Source organism: Heliangelus exortis, chromosome 1 (genome assembly GCF_036169615.1).
Source record: "Heliangelus exortis chromosome 1, bHelExo1.hap1, whole genome shotgun sequence".
Classification (NCBI taxonomy): domain Eukaryota; kingdom Metazoa; phylum Chordata; class Aves; order Apodiformes; family Trochilidae; genus Heliangelus; species Heliangelus exortis.
In genome coordinates this window covers 164,092,148-164,114,003 of record NC_092422.1, presented here as the reverse complement: position 1 = coordinate 164,114,003, position 21,856 = coordinate 164,092,148, and the positions used below count along the sequence as shown (strand labels likewise).

Below are 21,856 nucleotides of genomic sequence, written 5' to 3'. Positions count from 1 at the left end.
GACACATCACCAAAAGGGCACATGGGTGCTGTTGAGATCCCAGATGGATCCAGCCCAGCTGTGCAAAGCATCTGCCTGGACTGGCACCTCAGGACATAGGGTGAGGCATCCGATGGTGTAGCAGCAACAGCTCTCCCAGCTCTTCTTCCCAGCTCTAGGGAACTGCACTGGGAGTGTGACAATGTGCTACAGAGGGAAAAGGCTTTCACCTTGCTTTTGTCCAAAAGTCTCAGGAACAGTGGAGACTGCAAAATACTGAAATTTTTCTCTTTACATGGCAATTAGAATTCACTCAATATAGAAAGTTGGTAAAGTTGAAAGAATTTTCTATTCAAAAAGTTGTTGGAACAGAATCATGCCTTTTAAAGGAAAAAAATATTTTCTCAGTTTGGTGGTTTCTTTCAAAATAAAAAATTCAAGCCTTTTTTTTTAAAAAAAAGCTAAAATTAATCTGGATAGGAAAAGTCTGAGTAAAAACCTCAGGTTTCTGTCTATACTGTTTTAGAAGGAGATGGAGGATGTTTTCTGCCTCTGAATGTTTCCTGGGCTGCCGCTGTGTTCCATCTCATTCTGTTAGAGTGATTGCAAAAGTTACCTCTGGATTAACTGCCTGAAACAAAATTCTTCAGGTCATGGGAAACAACAAATTGGTCTTGCTTTTCTGGGCAGAGTTTCAAGCAGAGTTTGCCATGTCAGCTTACACATCCTGAAAAAATACCAAGCTGTGTCATTATTTTTCATTTTCATGTGCAAAGACCACAGGCAAACCCATAACAGTGATTTTTTTTTTTTTTTTTTTTTTTTTAAGTAAAAGGTTTACGGTTCAAGACATGAAATAATCTCACCCTCCTGCTGACATATTGTAAGTTTTCTTGTATCTCTCTCTGAGGAATCCTCTGCTGCCATCAGTGGATCACTTCACTATGGCTGCTCTTGCCCTGGAGTAGGTACCTCTCCCTCATTGCTGTCTGTTCGTGCTGCTGAAGATGTGTTCTCAAATTTCTCAGACCAGCACACATGCACACCAGAGAGAGACATGCACACTTTCATACTGTGTGTGTCTATCTCTCTATATACAACACCTGTAATTATTGCTTCTCTGTTGCCCAGGGAGGTGGTAGATGTGGAAACATTCAAGGTCAGGTTGCACAGGGCAAGATGATTTAGTTGAAGATGACCCTGCTCACCATGGTGAGATTGGACTACGTGACCTTTAAAAGTCCGTCCAACCCAACATATTCTATTACTATGAAGCATAACATTAAAAAACCATATTTAAACTTTCTCTATGCAGGTACACATAAGGTACCTTGTGCAGCTTTCAACATTTTTAAACACTTCCTCCCAGCCTCACTGTATTTTACAGGCGGGGAGCTGGGACATGGGGAAGGAACGACTTGCACAAGTTATCCAAGGAACACGTTTGCAGGCAAACACAAGCTGGAATATGTACAGTAATCCTAAATCCTCAGGTGATTCCCTAGTAATCTGTCCAGCAGGAGAAACTTGGTCTCCAAAAGCTGGAGTCAGCGTCGGTAGTCGATAACAGAAATACCCCACCTCTGTATGATTATTAGGTACGGGTGGGCTTATTAGATAAGGGTGGTTATTTACTACTTTTTATTATTTAAGTCCTGCCCGCCTGGGGAAAGAGGAGGGGGGGGGAACAGGGGAATGGGAGCGCTCTGCCCAGGGGCGCCCGCGGTGCGATGTCTCCCTCCTCCGGCCGCATCCGGAACTGCATCCTAGGGAAGGAGGTGGGAGGGGGTGGTTACGGGGGCGGGGGGGATGCGGGATGCAGCAGCATCCCCTTGCTTCCCCCCTGGTGGGATGCCGAGGAGTCGTGTCCGGCAGACTGGATTGCCGAGGACCTTCCTGAATAATCTGAGACAGGTAGAAAGACCAGCATGTAATAGATGTTCAGAAAGACCCCCATGCCCAAATCAAGTTGTATCATGTGGAGGTTTGAGATATGTATACACACAAGAGAAGAGCTGTTAATTATTTTGGATATTTATTACTGATATGGCTTTAGAAAGCATAAAATTATTTTTTTCATGCTTCAAAATATACAAGCAATTTTAAGTTTGTGACTAAAGTGCAGTGGGGAAAAATAATATCTGAGCATAAAGCTTTTAGAAAAAGGTTACCTTAATATAGGTAAGAATTTTCTATATTTTAATACAATTATTTTCACTGTTGTTTGTCACTCAAGGGGACTTTCTTATTATCTCACAAAGGCTGGGAATCCAATTGCCACTAACCTTGAAACATAGAATCATGGACTCAACAGAATCATGGAATCACAGAATGATTTGGGTTTGAAGGGACCTTAAAGATCATCTATTTCCAACCCACTTTCCATGGGCAGGGACACCTCCCACCAGAGCAGGTTTCTCGTAGCCCCATCCAACCTGGCCCTGAACATTCCAGAGAGGGGGTATCCACAACATCCCTGTGCCAGTGTCTCACCATCCTCAAAATAACTTCTTAAACAGTGGCGTTACACTATAAACACTCCAGCATAAAAAAATGCAGCAGCAAACAGCTTACTTTCTGCATAAATAAATAGTAGTGACTGAAACACTGTTCAGTGGGTATGTATTTGTACCTACAGACTATCCTAACTTGTATACACCTCTGTATGTGTTTTACACTGTGTCTTTCTTCTCCAACTACATCTATCGAGGCTTCAGTGAGCCCTGCATTGGTGCTGAGGGTGTCCTGTTGTACTGAGGTGTCTGCTCTCCCCAGTTTCTCTGTATCATAGTACTGTACCACGATGAGATTCACTAAGGATATGGCTTGCAGAGCTTGCAGTCATACTGCCTCCTTGTATTCAGCGTGAAGATCTAGGTAAAAGATTGCTATAGTTCTACATGCTCCCTTATTTAAATGTCTCTTTCTCCTGACTTACATGACATATTTTGGGGGATAATAGTGACTTTTTAAAGTTTTGGAATATACTTGGGAAAGCAAACATTTTGTGGTTCTTTGTTTAATGAAATGGAAAATACAGGTGAAAACAGAACCATATTGTGAATGCAGCTTCAAGATCCACCAACTTCCATAGAAATGCATATATAGTGCCTTTGTAGCCTGCCCTGACATTTGTTGCAAGTGACAGCATCCCCCTGATGACAGCCTTGGAATGAATTAATGAATGGATGGTTTGAACGATGATACATCTAGGGAGGGATATGAAAATCACTGCCTGACACCCTTTTTTTTTTTTTTTAACTGCAGTACCAAATTGCACCACTTCAATTTTATTAGTATTTATTGTAATTTTCATTATTTTAATAGGTTGAAGTAAATTTAGACTGTAATGATTCCAATTTCAACAGGAACAGTGTTCAGTAGCTTTTTTATCTGTTAATCCCCAAACTGCTCAGTGCTATTAGCCCAAAGGTGTCAGCCCCACCTTTTTCTAGGCTGCATGACTTCCAGTTTTGCTTCAAACTGCAAGTTACATTTCTGAAACTGATTTTGTTTGACTGAAAGGTGTGAATATTTCAAAATTATCATCATAATTTCAAAACTATCAGAGCAAAGTAATTTTAAAAAAGAAAAGCTGGCCATTTCTTGATGTTTATTGCATTTTTATAAATCATTTCCATGCAAGTGTATTCCATCTTCATGCAAGTGTATTGTTTCCGTTTTCTCAAATCTTGAGTATAAAATTTTTCATTGAAAAATATATATATCATGTCCTTAGAACGACAGAAGAACATAGTAAAATAGTTACACTTGTTTAGTATTAACATAATTCATGGGACCTTTCCTATTTATAAGGTTAACAACTGGACTTAAAAGTGGAATTTATTCATCTGAGTCGCACTGAAGTATGAACTATGTTCTCAGACACAATGAATCCCAGAGTCTAACTGGCCATTGGAAGGCTCAAAGGGGAAATCTCCTAGTTTTGATTTGCCTTCTTTTTATCTCCCTTGTTTTTTTTTTCAGACAAAGGAGAGCCTCATCCTTCTGCTTTCCACTGCTTAGTGCTCTGAATCTTATAATGACTGAAGCTGTTTGCTGTGTCCCTCTACTGCACATCCTTCCTTTCTCTTTGTACCTGATCTCTTCCATGTTCTTGCTCATTCTTTTTCCCCTTCTCTAGTTACCTGCTACCTTTGCAATACTTTTTTGGGAGATCCATTGGCAAGTGCTATCGGTGGGATTCCAGCTGAGGCCACACCATTGAGAGCATTGTTTTATTTTTAGCCTGGGTTCCTATGGAAACAAAGTCTATGCAGCTACCAATGTCACTGAACTCAGTAGTTTATTTCTACAGATTTTGACTGATAATTGTTGGTTTCAAAGCGTTTTTAATATATTATTGCAAGTAGTTAGTAGTAGAGCAGGAAAAAAGAGAAATCCTTTAAATGTTCTGTCCCTGAGAAAAGTGTAGTCTGTCCCCATGCATTATTACATGTAAGAGAATGACGTGAAAAAAAGAACCCTTTCCCCAGATGTCCCCAAATACAGGGGAAATTTGAGTCCATTATTACACCTTCTCAGAGAGAAAATCAATCATTTACAAGATGCAAACAGTAGTAACCCAGTCTGTGTCAGATTCAGGACCCTCTAAGGTTGCCAGTATTGTTCATTATCCTGCTTCAGCATAAAGAAACTCTCTTTGAGCTCTTTTTCAGCAGTCTCAGTTGCTTACATCTGTTTGGGACAAATCATCTCAGACTTTCTGAGGAGGCACTAGGATCTATTTTTTTCCTCTTCAGTGAACATAATTTTACACTAAGCAACACTGAATTTAGTGGAGTTTTAAAAAGAAAGCTAGAAGATCTAAGCAAAGTAAAAAAAAACATAAAAGGAAAGGAGGAGAGACAAGTGGATGCAATTAAGTTTTTACCTTAGAAATGACAGAAAATATGAAAAACAACTGGCAGAAATTAATCCTTTACAATCATTCCTGCATTATACCAAAGGAAGTAAACTCTTTTATGAAAGCTACTTACCTGAAACATCAGCTTCAGAGAGTTTAACATTGACAATTAATTGAGGAGGTAGTGGGCAGATGTGATAAATGTTGCTCACTGAAAAAGAATGAAATGTATGAGAAAATGATTTGTTGCTGAATGTTGCTGCCCACAAAGCCTTTGATGCATATGTCATACACTGGAGATTAAAAGCTCCAATTCTGCGACTAAGGGATCATGCAAGCTGCTTTGATAGCTGATCAAGTGGGCTGTGATTTGCCTAGCAAGGAAGTTTTTAGCACTTGCAGAATCAAAATTAAAGCTAAAGATATTACTACAGTTTCTCAGTAATCAAAAAGCATATCAAAACCTGTTTGAAACATTCTTCAAAAACCATAGTGGATGTCTGAAAAAAAAACCATCAGAGTGACAGTGCCTTAGGAACATAAAGATAAAATTTATATTGTCTGTCCTGTGGTAGGGAAGAACAGACATGGGAGGGATTATGGATGCCATAGAATGAAAGAATGTCTCACATATGGTAAAGAATATGTGAATTGTAAAGTGGGAAAAAATCACCCTGGGCCATATGTTTCCCACTGGCATCAAACTGCATGGGAGAACAAAATAATCCAAAAATCATGTGATTTTTGAAGCACAGCCATTCAATTGCATTCTCCTGCTGCCTTTGTACACTATTCAAAGCTGGATCCAGACGTGCTATATGAGAAGCTACACAATACTTTGAACAGTGCTAAAGAAAGGGGAGCAAGGCCCAATTCATCTCCCAGATCAAATCTTCCCCATACTGGAACTGGCAAGGAAACAGAAGAACAAGGAGGGGCAGGGCAGGGATCCAGATTCTCTGTTCAAAGTTTCAGTACAATATGAGTCAGGCACATGGGATGCTATCGTAGTCTAAATAAGGGCAGTGGTAAAAAGGGCCAGGATTTCTTTCTCTCTTTTTTTTTTTTTTTTTTTTTTTTTTTTTTTTTTTTTTTTTTTTTACACCCCCATCTTCCTGGGACCACTCTGGAGCTGCTGCTGAGGCATGGCCCCAGGTCCCCATTCCAGAGCAGAACACCAAGCATTGGTCATTTTGGGAGTGGGAGTGACACCAAGACCCTGCATTTCATGTGTGTGGGTTTAGGTGGTGTCAATGACTATGACACTGTGAGGAGCTGCTCATTTGTCCACCCTTCCTTCCCTAGCACATCTTTTTTTTACAGAACACAGCTTATTGACCCTGTTTTTACAGAAAAAAAGGAATACAGCTACATTTCCCCTTGCAACAAACTCCATTGGATTCCTTAATGTTGTTGCTTTCCTTACTGTGCACCCAGAGAGAGGGAAGCATATGCATGGGAAACCTGACAGGAGTGATTTTTAGAAGCCCCATTCAAAATCCATGTGTTGGAGGAGGGTAGGATGTGTGTCAGCTCTGCTTACATGACAAGTAGGCAAAGGTATTCTGACCTGTCTCAACACAAGGGACACTGTAACACATCATTTAGAAATAAGGGAAGTATATCCAGCTACAAATAAGGACAGGTGGATGAAAAAAATAACAAGCTGAGATGATCTGAAACAACAGAGAACTACACCATGAAAATTATGAACTTACAATTAGGGCTTTTTTTCATTCTCTAGATTTGGAATTCTGCTTCACCAAAAGATTATTTTCTGCCACAGAAATTTTAATTTCTCTCTTCCCAAGGCCATTCATGTGCCACTGTTTTCTGAAGGATAAAGTTTATTGTGTCTGCTAAGCCCAATTTCATGCAAATGAGGGAATAAAATCTCTGTGGACTTTCTGCTGCCTCAGCATGGAGCAGACTAAGGATGGGTTTCATGTGGGAGTGGGTACAGAGAACCAAAACACCTGGACTGAGAGCAAAGACTTTTCAGTCCCTTTGGTAATGAAGGATAAAGGAGCCTAGGAACTGAATGCCTGCAATTCTTGACATGCAGGGAAGAAATCAAAGAGAAGAAATACACTAAGAGATGGAGAAGGACAGAGTGTTGGCAAATCAAAAAACTATGAGGGGATCCAATCCCCAGGAGAATCTGACCTGCCTGGCATGAAACACAATAATTACAAACCTTTATATTTTGTTAAAGTTCTTCCATATTTATTCAATGACACATCTGAAAATTACCTAATTTAAATAGGGTATTCTCAGAAAATGAGAGAATTCCAAATCTCTGCAGAAGACTGGTGCTGGTTTTTTACTGAAAGCAGCAGGCACTCCAGAGAAGTATGTGTCTATGGCAGGTAGTGACAGTGGGTGTCTGCAAGAGATACAAAAGGACTAAACTGCTTAGAAAGCTCAGCACTGGGGTTTCTCTTAGTCATGTTAATTACTGGAGATGGAGGCTTGCTCAATAGCCAGGACTCAGAAATATTTTTACACAGGTGGCAGATTGTAGAGAATGAAAAGAGACTTTTTGCTTCCAAACTACACAGGCAGCACGTGAAGCAGAGTGAGAACAGCAACCTTGCAGGATGTTAATTAATAGGTTAACATTCTCCTTCTTTACACAAAGCACATTCTTGAATTGTATAGTTCGGGTAGTACTGAGAATCCCACAGTGAGTATCAAGCAGGTGAAGCAGGGTGGATATGCTAAAACTAATAAATCTGACACAGATTAAGAGAAGGGAGTGATGAAGTATCTGGAATTTGTATGTACCCTCAGCAATCCATTTATTACAGAAGTTACAGCATAGCCAGCTGTCAAAAGGAAAAGAAATAGTAATAGTAATAGGAGATTAAGGAAAAGTTGAAAGTAAAACATGAATTCTGCGAGCAATAGATGGATAATGTGAGCGTTAAAATGTATACATTATCTACATGTATTTAGAGACTTTTGTCTGGCGTGAGTTCTTCAGAAAATCCTAATGACAACTGCAGATAGTTTTTAAAGGGCTCTGCAGTTAACAGAATGAATGAGAGAACTTGTACAGCCAACACAATGTCAATATGAATGATGTAAAACGATATAAAAAATGCTGAACTGTGCATAGTAAAATGTTTCCTAGGGGAAGGAGCAAGGAGTACTAAGTCCTAAAGCATGGCTTCAGTAAATGGTAATTTAAATAGGAAATGCTCCAGAGAGTCAGTAAAAAAGCCATGGGAAGCAAAGATATGTTATAAAAAAAACCCTAAAACCAAATTACAAGGCAGTGATATAAAATAAATGTCAGAGCATCATGCAAAATATATGGAAGCAATAGAAAGAATACAGTTTTCATGGAGCAATTCAGCTTCATACATATATTTATATTCTTTCAGAGGACCAGAATAGGTCCAGATGTATTGAAGAATGGGCATGGAGTTCTCCTTGAGTTTAAGATAAAGGAACCAGCAAAATGCCTGGGTAAGAGCAAAACCAAAATTATGTTTAAGACCTATTGGAGATCGGTTTTACTAAGATTGCACAATATTTTCAATGCTAGAGGGTCTCAATGAAATTGAAACATCATTTTTAGATTATGTACGTTCAGTTGCATATGTAAAATGTAGATTTAAGAATTAAGTGGAAGGCACCATTTTGGTCAATATAAGATACTAATTTGCTGTAGATTTCCATATGTTTATAACAAATTGCAGGTGTACAGTAGGTTGCAGTTGGGCAGGTATGGTACTGAAAACTTTCATTCGAGTAATTAATAATACCTATTGTAGATCTTAGATGGAAAAGTTTCCCTCCTAGATTTTTCTACATGGTTTTCCAATTCATTTAATTTAGATTTGTGTATGATTAATATTTCTAAAAAATAGTCTTATGTGCATCTGAACACGGATACTTGCAAGATAATGAATACAATACAAAAGGCTCATGTAAGAACTCTGGTTTGCCTGTCTTCCCCATGTAACTTCTTGAACCCTGCAGCAAAGTTAATTCATTTTCCCTGGGTACCAACCCACAAAGACCTGTGGGTCTCTTTTTTTGTCCTCTTACAGTGCCTCACCTCAACTGCTACATCTTTTCTTGTTTCTGCTGCAAACAAGGTTTTTGACTTGAAAATTATACAATCACAGAATGCTTTGGGTTAGAAGGGACCCTAAAGATCACCCAGTTCCAACGCCCCTGCATGGGCAGGGACACCTCCCACCAGACCACGTTGCTCAGAGCCCCATCCAACCTGGCCTTGAACACTGCCAGGGAGGGGGCAGCCACAGTTTCTCTCAGCAACTTGTTCCAGTGTGTCCAACCCATGTAGTGAGGAATTTCCTTCTAACGTCTAATCTAAACCTGCCCTCTTCCTGTATTTGACCTTGGGATTGCCCCAGCCCAGTTGCAGGACCTTGCACTTGGCCTTGTGTAACCTCATGCAGTCTGCACAAGCCCACCTCTCCAGTCTGTCAGGGTCTGTATGGCATCCTTTCCCCTCAGCATGTCAACATCAACACATATTTTGGTGTCCTCAGCAAACTTGCTGAGGATGCACTCAATTCCACTGTGCACGTCTCTGACAAAGATGTTAAAAAGTACCAGTCTGAGTATTGACTCTTGGGCTATACCACTTGTCACCAGTTTCCATTTTGATATTGAGCCACTGACCACAACTATCTGAGCGCAACCATCCAGCCAGTTCCTTATCCACTGAGTAGTCCATGCATCAAATCCATATGGTTCCAGTTTAGGTACCAGAATGTCATTTGGGACTGTGCCGAACACTTTGCACAAGGCCAAGTAGATTACATCAGTTGCTCTCCCTTTGTCCATCAGCACAGTGACCCTGTCATAGCAGGCCACTACATTTGTCAGGCAGGATTTGCCCTTAGTGAAACCATGCTGACTGCCACCTGTAGTTCCCAGGCTCTTCCTTTTTTCCCTTTTTGAAAATGGGGGTTATGTTTCCCCTTTTCTAGTCAGTGGGAACTTCACCAGACTGTCATGACTTCTCAAATATGATGGACTGTGGGTTTGTAACTTCATCTGCCAGTTACTTTGAGAGCCACAGATGAATCAATCCCATGAGGTCCCATGGACTTGTGCACCCTCACATTCTTTAGATGGTTTATAATATTCCTTCTAGCATGTTCTCATTCAGGTCTTCTATCTCTGCCTGTTTCAGCATACATCTAAGGGTCTAATAATACATGCCCACCTTGTTTCTACTGATGACAACTTTTAAAATTACTCAGTCACATACTGCATTTTCCTGCAGATTAAGTAGTGAACTGGCAATTCATTTTTTGCCTGACTGACTGCAACACAGGTAATTTTCTTTTAGCCCATTTTCTGTCTGTTTATAGTATATAATAGAAGTAATTCGGTTTCTAATTCATTAACATGCTTTTTCTATATAGTTTACAGGTTTTTTATCTCTTATGAAATACTATTCATGGTAACAAAGTTATTCTGAAAAAAATACAACAAGAAAAAGATGAAGGATGGGCTGGGAAGAGTACTGAAATGGAATTCCTACTTCACTCTTCTATAACATTTTCTTAATGTTACAAGACTTTACAAACATGAATCACTACTTCCATTTGCCTATGGGAGAAACTGAATCACCTGAAAAGGAAGTGATTTGCCACACACAAAGCCAGTGGCAGAGCCAAGAGCAAAGAATAAGGATCTTCATTTCTCACCTGGTGCCCTCATAACATTAACTCAGTTTACAGTCTTCTTTATGACCTTAGGTGAGTCACTTGGGTTCTTTATTCTGCTAACACTGAAGCAAAGGTTTAATTTAAGCCTTTCTTTTAAGATAACAACTGTCTGAAAAACCTTCACTAGTACATTGGCCATAGTATGGATGGTTCATTCTTTCTCACAGGTTTTTTACAGAGGAAGATTTTTTTGTTCAGAGCACTGTTATATTATGTAGTATTTTAGTTTCCCTGCTGTGCTTATTTTGTCCCAGAAAGTTTTCATGAGGACTAACTTTGTCAGGGGAAACCTATGTGGGTAGATGATGGAAAGGGGGAAGTTAGAGAAACCTCTGTTCTGTTGCTCAGAGGGGACATTACCTATGTGCTATGGGCCCCCAGGTTTTCAGCTTTGCAAATACTGTTTTCCTTTTCTGTAGACTTCTGGAACAAACCTGTCTGCACTCCAGATGAAGTCATAGTTCGGATGAGAGGAGAGTTCTTTCCTCCATGTATTTCTCCCTATGCAGTGTGGATAAATAGCAGGAAAACACCTCTCTCTTCCCAACAGCATTCTGCATACACAGAGATTCTCCTAACATTTCCTCTGGGACCCCTCATGAGAATGGCTCTGCACTGTTCCATGAAGCCTCACATTGTACCAATCAGTCATTTCAGTATTTGGCTTTTAATTTGTTTTGTATCCTGCTATTACTACTTTCTGCTGTTCCTTCTGCTTTCTTCTGTTCATTTTACGTTTCTTACTTCCTTTTTGATACTATTCCTACCGTGTCTCCCTGTTTCATATCTATGTGTTTCTTTTGGTGTTCCAGCCCAACTCAACACAGAGGCATGAAGTAATGAGCTGCAGAGCTGGCAGAAAGCATTGGTCTTGTCTGGTTATGCAGGGGTTTTGCTGCTGTGAGGATTTCCCAGAAGTTATATTGGAGCTGGTCCAACAGTTTACAGTAAAGGGACTGCAGTTCTAATGCAAGTTCAGCAAGGTGAAGGCCACCTTTTTTTTCAGGTCAGGTACAATAATTAAGAGTGGTTTGTCAGATGTGTCTCTGGTCTGAGAAAATAAATAACATCTTTGGACAGGATACTGCATGGTACAACTTGGACTTGAAGGATCCAGCCATCATTCAAAGTCTGACAGAGAAGAGTAGAAGCAGATCTCTGGCCTGTAATCATCGTGCAGTGTTAATAGGAAAAGGCCCCATAACTGGAGGACATTACTGTGGGGACAGGGCATCAGTTTCTTGGCATCCCTACCTCCATTTTCTAACAAAGATGCTCAGCAGTGTCAACAAGTGGCCTGGCTCTGAAGAACACCTTACTTTGCTTACGCCTTACTTTGCTTACATTTGGGTCAACCTAAGAGTAGTAGTAGTAGGGGGGAAATGTTCATTGAGGTCATAGCCACCTTCTTCTGAGTAGCAGGCAGGCACTTTACACACCTTTCAAAAGGGGAAAAAATCTGGTCAATTCTGTCATACTCCACCCATACTACCTGCCGGGTGACCAAACATACTGAGCTCAGCACCTCTGAAGGAAGAATGTGGCATTGCTGGGCCTGCTGCCAGGCTGTACCCCACAGAGCAGAAGCTGAAGCAATGGGGCAGAAGCCATAACCAGCACAGTTTGGGGAGCACAGCTATGAAGTGGTGAAAAAAAACTTTCAGTGAGTCATTCCTGCAGAGGGGAACTGAGTGCAACGATGACAACAACGTGTGTTAGGCAGCCAGAGTGTGTCTGGAGACTCCCATGATGTGTGACACAGCTTTGGTCGAGGTAGGACCAAGATACTTGTAAATGGAGATGTGGACAACATCTCTATGTGTAGGCTAAAAATTGGTTGTTCCTAATCCTCCCTTAATGTACTTGATGTTTATGAAACAAAGCAAAGTTCTAGAAATGCAGCATGTACTTTGCATAGGAAATAGAAGTCCTTCTGGTCAGTGGGACCTTGTTCCCATTGTCTATGAGTGGTTCTTATGGAATTTCTTCCTTCCTCTATAGGAGAAATTTTCTGTGTGAGTGGAGTTATTTACAATGGAAATTACACAGCTTAAGGAAATCTTCTGAATTTGCCAGGTCCACACCACTGAGAACTAACAAGAGGAGTGATTCAGTGCTCAATAATAAGCTGAGAGACTGAGGTGTTTGTGGCACTGCTGAGATGTGCAAGTGCTTTCTGTAGGAACATGGGATTTTCTAAGGGCTGCTGGCTTCCTGATGAGGCATTTTGCCTGCAGTTCAGGTGGGAGGCAATGGAGGAAAGTGTGCACTCAAGGGACAGCGAGTATCTCCTTTTGTGTTTACACAGTGCCAGGTACCAGAGAGCAATGAAACTGGGTCAGGTCTCCAAATGCTATACAACCATAGAAGGTAATACCAACCATTGTAACACACTGAATTCAGTGCTTTGCTGCAGCCAAGTGACACAGATTGAAAGAAGAATGGTGGGTATATTCTGAACTTCATTGATTATTTTTACCTATTGTATGTTTTTACACTCTGCTTATTCATTGAATAAACCGAAAACAGAGCTTTGTGGAACAATTTGCACTGCATGATTAGCCTTAAATGAAAATTTAAAATTTAAACTTTTTTTTTTTGGTTCCATGAATGATGTCTCTTCTTCTAAACGTTATTGGATCGATGAAATAAAGGTAATTTTCCAAGACATTATCCTTGGATCAAAGTCAGGGATGTAATTGTAAACAGTGAGTTCTTTGTGGCTACATCTATACCACTCTTCACATTCCTGCCAAACACTAGCAGGTCCCAGGCAAGACTGCCATGTCTACACCCATATTACAGGTTGTTTTGGACTTTAAAAAAAAAAAATCTCATAAAATATATTCAGTATGTCTGCATCCTGCATGGTACTCACAGGCATTTCCTTAAGTAAGAAAGGGACAGGAATGCAGGAAATGAGGCATCTCCATATTCCCAAGGTCTGTGGATTTCAGGCAGATGGGATCTCTTCCCAGTGTTCTCCTGTGATTAAAGGTGAATCTCTGTTTTTTATCATTCTTTAGACCTTGAAAATACTTGCAAGGGATACCTAGTAGATGCTCAAAATCCAGAATAGTGTATTGCTATGACTCTTGGCCACAACAGTGCTGGTAAGGTATTCATATGTAGAAATACCATTGCCAACCCTGGGTGCCAAATGTGTGTTTTCTCTAGCCCGAGTTTCTGTATGTTAAGAGCAGTGAGCCAACACTCTGCCTGACTACCAAGATCAGCTTCACTTTTTCCTTTTCAAATTTGAACAAAACACTCCGGATGTAATCTACTGCAGTACTTTAGAGAATGAATAACACCACTGATTTGTCACCCACTCAGAACTGTCTATTACAGCTTGCAGCAGTCTTCCAGCAACAATTACTGAGACATAAGATAACAGAGCAAGAAGGTTTTAGCGACCAACAGCTGAGTGACATTTTGTTAGTCCTACTTATGAGTACTTTATCCACTCACTCTGAGTAACTTCAGGATGTGCCTCTCAACCATTCATCTGCATTCATGATTTCATACATCTGCCTCTCTGTAACTACAGTTGTTCTGCTGCATTCCCAAGACTCTGGAAAATAAAAACTGGCAACCATAGTACACATCAGCTTTTAGCCACTATTATTTATTTGCTTTATTTCTAAAGCTGTTGTGTCGGTTTTTTTTTTTCCTATTAGCTTTTTTTCCTTATTGTTTCTTTGCCACACTTTGTCATGAAATGTCTTTCAGTAGGTGGCATGCAGTAAGTTCCTGGGGAGCTGGACAGTTTGGGCTCAGTTTTTAACATAAATACACCTGGCCATTCCAGTTCCTGAGGAAAGAACTGAACGTATACAGCAAATATTAGTAAAAAGCTCATAGGTATATAAACTGTCCTTTTAAAAGAAATAAATACAGTTTTTAAAGCCAGACTTAAGGATTTGGAGCTCTGCTTTGTGGATATTCTTTTCAAAATAAAGAGGCAGCAGGAATGCCTCCCACAATCCCATTAAAACCACCAGTGCCCAGGAATACAGACATTATAAAGTGAGACAGGAATTACATGAACTGAACAGGGATGAGCAATGAGTTGAGAACCCACTATTCTATTGATCAGTTTCAGTTATAAAAAAGGCAAGGTATAATTGCAGGAGGGGATTTTGTTGTCCTATGAAGTCTCTGACTTATAAACTAAGAGGGTTCACTTCCAGTGACAAGAACTGCACATTCACAGCAGGTCACCACACACTTTGTGGGAGTGGAACTACTGTGGAACACTTTGGCAGGAACTGCAGTCTGGCAACACGTGGCCTTTTTGTGGGACAGGGGGTATCCACCACACTGTACTCGTGCTGCTGCAATATGCAAACAGTCCAGCACCATGTGGGAAGTGTGAGCACTAGATACTTTGTGGGTGCCCATGTCTTAGCCACAAAAAAGCAGCAATGCAAAAGCAAGAGATGACATAAACCTATTGAGCATTACTAGGATGCCCCTAGGAAAGAAAAGTGTTATCAGCCAGAGATGTATCAGCAAAAGATGTATCAGCAAAATGCTCAGGCTCACATTCAGAATGATCAATACAGAAACAAATGTTATGTACTAGTACTGTTACCCCACTGTTAACTTGAACAAACACGTACTCACTCTCACTAAGGAAACTCCCACGGAAGTTGTAAGGAGGGAAATAAGAATTTAGAAGGGGGACCTGCAAGTCAGTCTGTTCTCACAGAACTAGCAGCAGCAACTGTAATATTTAAAAATTAGGTTGCTTAGATAAAAGCCCAGTTCAGTTTTATAAGCAGAAATTTATTTGATGTTTGTTACTTAGTATTTGAAACAAATGGATAAACTAGGGTAATTATCTTTAAAAATAAATTAACACCGTTTGTTTTCATAATGATTTCTTCCTGTGTACACTGTCTTAAGAGTAACTGTGCCTGGAGCAACCAGTGCCTGCAGTTCTGTGATCAATCTCCACTTTCATTAAAAAGGAAAATTCCTACTCTTCACTAATTCACATTAACATCACATTCCTAAGAGAACGTGAATGTGATCTGAGCACACTTTAAGGTTCAAAAATTAAAAGGTAAGAGAAAGACTAACATTTGCAACACTGGGAGTTTTACAAGAGGATCATATTTCTTTCAGATGTGACTCATGATTTCTAAATGCTTTTGGTATACAATAGTAAGTTGAAGAGAGACAGGGTTCCATTAGTTGCTAGAGTTGCAGTAAGAGATGTGAGCAATAGAAAGGCAAATGCCATTCATAGATTCTAAGAACTTACAGAAATCCATAAACACCCCACATACTTGGAATCAGGAAAGAAAGGTAGAAGAGGTATTAAGATACAATTTCAAATCCTAGTCCAATGAGGTCAACAGAAATATGGCTGCTAACTCCCAGAAGAACACCTTTTCACCCAGTGGAAGAACAGGCAGTTTTCTGAGAACACCAGTCTTTTGAAGATGAGACAGAAGGTAACATTTCCTGAAGGTCAGCATTTACCTTTAAATAAGTATCTACTGCTAGAATCTAGTTAAAATTTGCAGCGTGGAGGTACTGATAGTAATGTGCCATTGATATTATTGATACTGTTGTATACTGATAAAGAAACATGGAGATTTTGGATGGAGAGTGGAACTTTATTTCACTGTCATGCAGAAGATGTATTATTGAAACATTTAAAAATATTTTGGCACCTAGATTTTAAAGTATGACTTGGACTCTGCAGACTTTTCAGTCAGCTGTTCTGTGTATTTACATGCTGTAGTTTTGTAGGAGATGATTCAATTGTTAACAATTTACAGTATTTACTGCCCTCCTGCTGCTATGTAAACAGTTTTATAAACTAACTCATGCCCTTGCTGTAATAAACAGACAGAACATATGAGTTGTATTGGTAAGATGACACCATCTCCACTTCTTGTAGGAGAGAGCACATTCTGCTCATACAAGGAAGGTGTCCAAGCAAGTGTCAGCCAGAAGTACTGCCAGAGCAGGATCTGGTCTGGGATGGAGTGCTCTGGGTCTCTACAGGTGGCCACAGGTAAGCATTGAATGTGGGGAGATGTTGATTCAGACACACATCCCAAATAGCTTGTGAAAGGTGTGGGTTGCCTCTCACTGAGGAGTAGGAGTGGAATGTCATAGGCATTTCTCATGGCACTTGGGATATCAAGTAGCTACTACAGATTGGGAGATAGGTCAGGCCATGTGCATTTACATTAGTGGTTTAATGTGTAACAGTTCACGTTGACTGTAATCTTCCTTACAGATGGAGTTTTGTGCATTCCTCCAATGCACAATACTGCTGTATGTGAAATGGTTTCTCTGTGAGGGAAATAAGGAAGAGGCTGTGCACAGCAGTGCCACGTAGAGAGCACCAGTAATACAGATCCTTGTCTCATGCTTCTCAGCCTCCAGAGGATTATGTTAAAGGAGGTGTAGATGAATGAGTTCCTTGTTCCCAGGTGTGGCTGGTCAGAAATGGAGGGTGGGGTACTGGAGTTAATCACCACTATTTGTCATCCTCATCATTGTGAAAGATGGGTTCAAGCCACTCTTATAGCTCTGTAGATTTGGTTTTATCTTCAGCATGTAGCTGCCTCCCACCTACCTTACTTCTTGCTCTGTAAATGTTCCTCGATAACAAGATTAGCAGCTTCAGTTCTGACGTGAGCAGGGCACATCCACACTACAGTCATGGCATCAGAGTGAAGGGAGGAAGTACAACTGTTCCTGAAGTTGGATCTTGGTTCTGGACCTCTTCTGCACACCATGGTTCAAGGCCAGTCAAAATGGAAACCGCCTCCTTCATTTATGATGCAACAAGGAGTCGCTAATCCCAAAGTTTCTGTCATTTGGGGTGGATAGATAGGAGATTCTGAAGCCTCCACATGAGGTCCTGTGGCTAAAGGACCAGTCCAGGAGGGCCACTGCACAACACACACTAAAAAATGCCAGTATGGTATCTCTTGATCTTGGAGCAATCATTTGACAAGTACACATTTCTGTATAGTCAGACGGATGCTTTCAACCGAAATATATTTGAAAGACTGAAGATTGTATTTTCCCAAAAATAAAAAGCAAAATATATCCAGGCAATTGCAAACCTAATGAGGGCGGTGCTGGGCCATTGACAGGATGCAGCTTCTTCGAGCATTCATTCACGCCCTCACGCTTCATGTGTCTCCTCACAGCTGTGATGTCCTGATGCCGGACTTCTGCCAGAGTTCAGAGCACCCAGGCCATGGGTGGAAGCGAGCAGGCTGCCTGCCACCCTCGGGAAGGAGCACCCATGGGCTCTTCGGGCGTTTTCAGCCACTCTTAGGCCAAATTTTTCACCTGGGAGCGGCGTTAAAGGATGCTCGGTGTTCGCTCTGACACTTCCCTCCTCAGTTTATCCCGCAATAACCAGTCAGGTCAGCGCGGTTCTGGCTGGAGCTGCCTCTCTACCTCCAGAAGCGGACGGGGCTCGCTCCCGCACCTGCCTCGCCGGCGTCCCCGGGCCGCCATCACGGCCAAAACACCTCCCCCACCGGCTCGGGGTGCAGCTGCGGGGTCCCACCCGCCAAGTCCAGGGGTGCCTTCCTCGCCTCTCGCCGCCGGGGATCCTCCGGGGGGTCCCCGCCAGGCCCCGCCGCCTCTGCCAGCTACAAGCAAGGCCGGGAGGCGGGAAGCTGGGGATGGGAGGGGGGAACACGGAGGCGCCCCGGCGCCAGCCCCCCGCACGCCGCCCGTTACGGGTTGGACGGGTGGGGGTGGGGCCCCCGGAGCAGCGCTGCGCGGCCCCATCCCTCCCACTCCTCCCTCTCCGCCCCCTCCTTCCTCTCCGCCCCCTCCTCCCCCTCCGCCCCCCTCGGTTGGCCCCGGCGGCGGCGGGCGGCGCCCGGGGGTGACGGGCGGGTCTAGGCCACAGCCGAGTGCGCACGCGTCAGTTCCGGCGGGGAGAGCGGCGCGGCGCGTGGGTCGGAAACGCCGCGGCGGCGGCGGGGGAGCGGAAAAATGGCGACGGCCGCGCAGCTCACGGATGAGGAGCTCTTCTCGGAGCTGAGGCGCTTCGGTTTCTCCCCCGGGCCGGTCACCGAGAGCACCCGGCCCGTCTACCTGAAGAAGCTGAAGAAGCTGCGCGAAGATGAACGGGCTGGGGCCCGCGGCGGCGCTAACAAGACCCGGAACAGCAACAACAATAACACGGCGGCCGGAGCGGCGCCGGGCGGAGGCGGCGGCGGCGGCGGCACCGGGCGAGCGGCCGCGGGCACGCGGCTGGTGGGTGCAGAGCACCCCTACCTCCCCGGGGCCGCCGGCGGGAGCGGCCGGGGCCGCGCAGCACCCTCTGCCGGGGGCGGCAAAGTGCTGCTGGGCTTCAGCTCGGACGAGTCGGATGTAGAAGCCAGTCCCCGGAGTCAGGCCGGCGCCGGCAGCCGGCGGGAGCGGGCTTCACCCCTCTTCCGCGGCCTGAGGCCCGCCGCCCCCCACGGCGCCTGCGGCGTGAGTAACAGCTCCCCCCCGGAGGAGGCGGCCAGGCGGAAGCCCAGCGCCTGGTGGGGGGCGGCGGCGGGCAGGAGACCGGCGACGTCTCCTCAGGGTGCGAGGGAGCCCGGCGACGGCGCCGAGGAGGGAGGGGAAGAGGACGACGAAGAGGACGAGGAGGAGGAGGAGAGCGAGCAGCAGCAGCCGTGGAAGAACCGGACGGTGAACGGGAACCGGCTCCTCGCCTACGGCGGCGGCAGGGACAAGTACTCTGACTCGGAGGAGGAGGAAGAGGAGGCGGGGGCGAGGGCCAAGCAGCAGGTACCGAAGGAGGAGTCTGCAGCCCGCCGGCCCAGACGGAGCCTCGGCAAGTCTGCTCCATTCATAACGAGCAAATGCGCTGCAGCCGGCGCTGGCGTGATGGAGACGGGCCAAGAGAGGGCTGGCGGAGGCTGTGGTGCGGGTGTAGTCGTAACGAATGACAGGGCGGCGGCAGCGGGGGCGGCTGCTGCTGCCGGGAGTCTAGACAGGGGCAGAAATCTGGAGGAGGAGGAGGAGGAGGCGGTGGCGGCGGCGGCGGGGGGAGGAGGAAGAGGATGTGAAAATCTGGACTCTGGTCCTCCCACCCCCAGGTACCGCGTTGGCCTACCTAAGAAATCCCCTGCAGTATTGTTGCTGCCGCCGCCTCTCACGGACGTGGACAGCAGTAAAATCACTGACCCTCCGGGCACCATTAGGAAAGCGACCAATAATCATGTTCTCAGCGGTGCTTCTGGTAGCTATAATGTTGAATCCAGGATCTATTCAACTACCAATAGCCTTCCCCCGGGTGGAGCCCCTTCCTCCCTTAGACTCAACCACTCCAATCATACGGGTTCAAATCATACCTACCTGAAAAACACCTACAAGAAGAATCTCTCAGAGCCCGAGGAGGAGCTTCTCCAACAGTTCCGAAGAGAGGAGGTATCCACCACTGGAGGCTTCAGTGCACATTACCTGTCCATGTTCCTCTTAACTGCTGCATGCTTGTTCTTTCTGATACTGGGATTCACATACCTGAGAATGAGAGGTTCTGGAGTAGCTGAGGATGTGGGAGCCAACAGTAAGTATTAGGTGAAGGGTAAGAGCAGTTTCTTTCTGCAACTGGATATGCAACTGTTAATTCGCCTTTTGTGTTCTCACTCATCCCTTACTTAGCTCTTCTGGGGTTTACCTTGGTGTGTAATCTTTCTGTACAGAACAGAGCTCAGAGTATTATAAGTATATACATTTAAGTATACCTTTCAAGCTTGTATAGTCTTGCAAGACATTTGATAAACTCAAATGCTGACATTCCCTGCTTTAATCTGTTGATACCTTGTTTTCTAGCATGCTTTTTTCACGAAGCAGTATTATCTGTTTTGTTCAGTGTAGCAGATGCATGGTTAATAGGGAATTGATGAGATAAGGCTTTATGCCAGTCTCACAGAAGTAATCATCCACGTTTTGATACCTAGGATTCCTGCAGGCTAAGATTTGACTGTAGTTGCTTGGTAATAAAGCAGATGTTCATTTATGAGTGCTGAGGCTTGAAAAAGGTGCTGGGTTGAGATGGTGTTACACACTACAACAAACTTTGTGCAGTGAGTGCTGGACCTATTGTCTATTGTTTTCTAGTAATTAGCTTTTTTCTAAACTTAGTTAAGAATATATACGTGAAATCTTGTTGTGCTTTAGTTTGAATAGTAGAGCTTTTTTTTTTTAATCTTGAATTACTTAGGAGCTTCTTTAATATGTAAAAAGGAAATTATTGGAATGGATTTAGAAACTTTGATTTTCTATTCACGAAGCATACAAAAATGGAATCTTACCACCTGAGGGTGGTGATTCACAGTAATTCAATTCTTGGTTTCTCTGAAACGAGCAAGTGGAGACTCTTAACATCAGAAAGAAAAAAATTTTTTTTTGCTGTCTTAATTTCTCATCAGGAGCAATGAGAAATTATGCAAAAAGTTAGTTCTAGGCTGTGAGAGCATTAGAAGGCCCTTGGGGATTTGTGTGTTTCTTGAAATGATTGAGGAAGGTGTGTGGGTTGTATCCACGTGCATATACTTCTTTGTATAGATAGCAGAGGATTTATATACTCCTTGAGCAGGTGTACTGATGTATACAAACCAGACGGTTTGGATTTTGTGGGTTTTTTTCCCATCCAAACATTATGCATTATATTATAGTAGCAGAATAGTTTTTCTGCTTTTTGCTCTTTGTGGGCAGAGGAGTGAAGAATGTAGTGTTCAGTAGCAGGAAGGACTCGAGCACTGCAGTGATTTCATTGCTGTCCACGTGGCTCTTAACTAAAGTTGAGTCTTGTTTTTTGGAGGGAAGGGGGTGAACATAGGCAGGTGGGCTAAAAATAGATACAGTGTAGTGTGACTGTTGGGACTACTCATACTCCTGTTCTGTGCTTAGAGTTGTCCACAACTGCTAGAGACAAGCAGAAGTTTTCCTGTGTATTGATAAACTGTGTAATTCCACTAACCTGTGTTAGATTATTTTTACTAGTCTTGAAATCTGGTTTCAATAGGGAAGATGTCTGTCAGCCTACTGGGGTAAACTGTCAGATTCAGTGGCTGCATTAAAACTGTCTGCCATGCTGATTGGTAGAGCTGAATGTCTCAGCTATGCAGATAGCACGAGTACTGTGGAAAGAAATCCATTCTGAACTTTTTATCTTGGAAGACAATTTCATTTTGAATGTCTGAACTTTCCTGTAGAGCACGTGGGATCACTGTGTTGAGCATACTGCTCTTAAAAAGTTAACCCAGCTTGAACCTAGTACACAGGGAAAATA

The 21,856-nt window shown here is 43.1% G+C and overlaps 1 protein-coding gene and 1 long non-coding RNA gene across 5 annotated transcripts in view; one reads left to right on the top strand and one right to left on the bottom strand.

Annotated features, from left to right (window-relative positions):
• Positions 1 to 467: 467 nt before the first annotated feature.
• LOC139791355 (uncharacterized) lies at positions 468 to 18,158 on the bottom strand. The gene is made up of 4 exons (XR_011723896.1): positions 17,171 to 18,158; positions 14,038 to 14,154; positions 4,980 to 5,057; positions 468 to 706 (listed from the first exon to the last, which is right to left on the bottom strand). It is a non-coding gene; the product is annotated as an uncharacterized lncRNA (long non-coding RNA).
• A 249-nt stretch (positions 18,159 to 18,407) lies between these two features.
• Positions 18,408 to 21,856, top strand: part of LEMD3 (LEM domain containing 3) — a 43,786-nt gene continuing 40,337 nt past the window's right edge. For 3 of the 4 annotated variants that reach the window (XR_011723893.1, XR_011723895.1, XR_011723894.1), the window contains exon 1: positions 18,408 to 20,128. Coding sequence is in view for 1 of the 4 variants with exons in the window: in XM_071733474.1 (XP_071589575.1) it covers positions 18,559 to 20,128 (1,570 nt within the window). In the remaining 3 variants the exon portion in view is untranslated. The remainder of the gene's footprint in view (positions 20,129 to 21,856) is intronic. The other variant, XM_071733474.1, reaches the window with a different exon arrangement.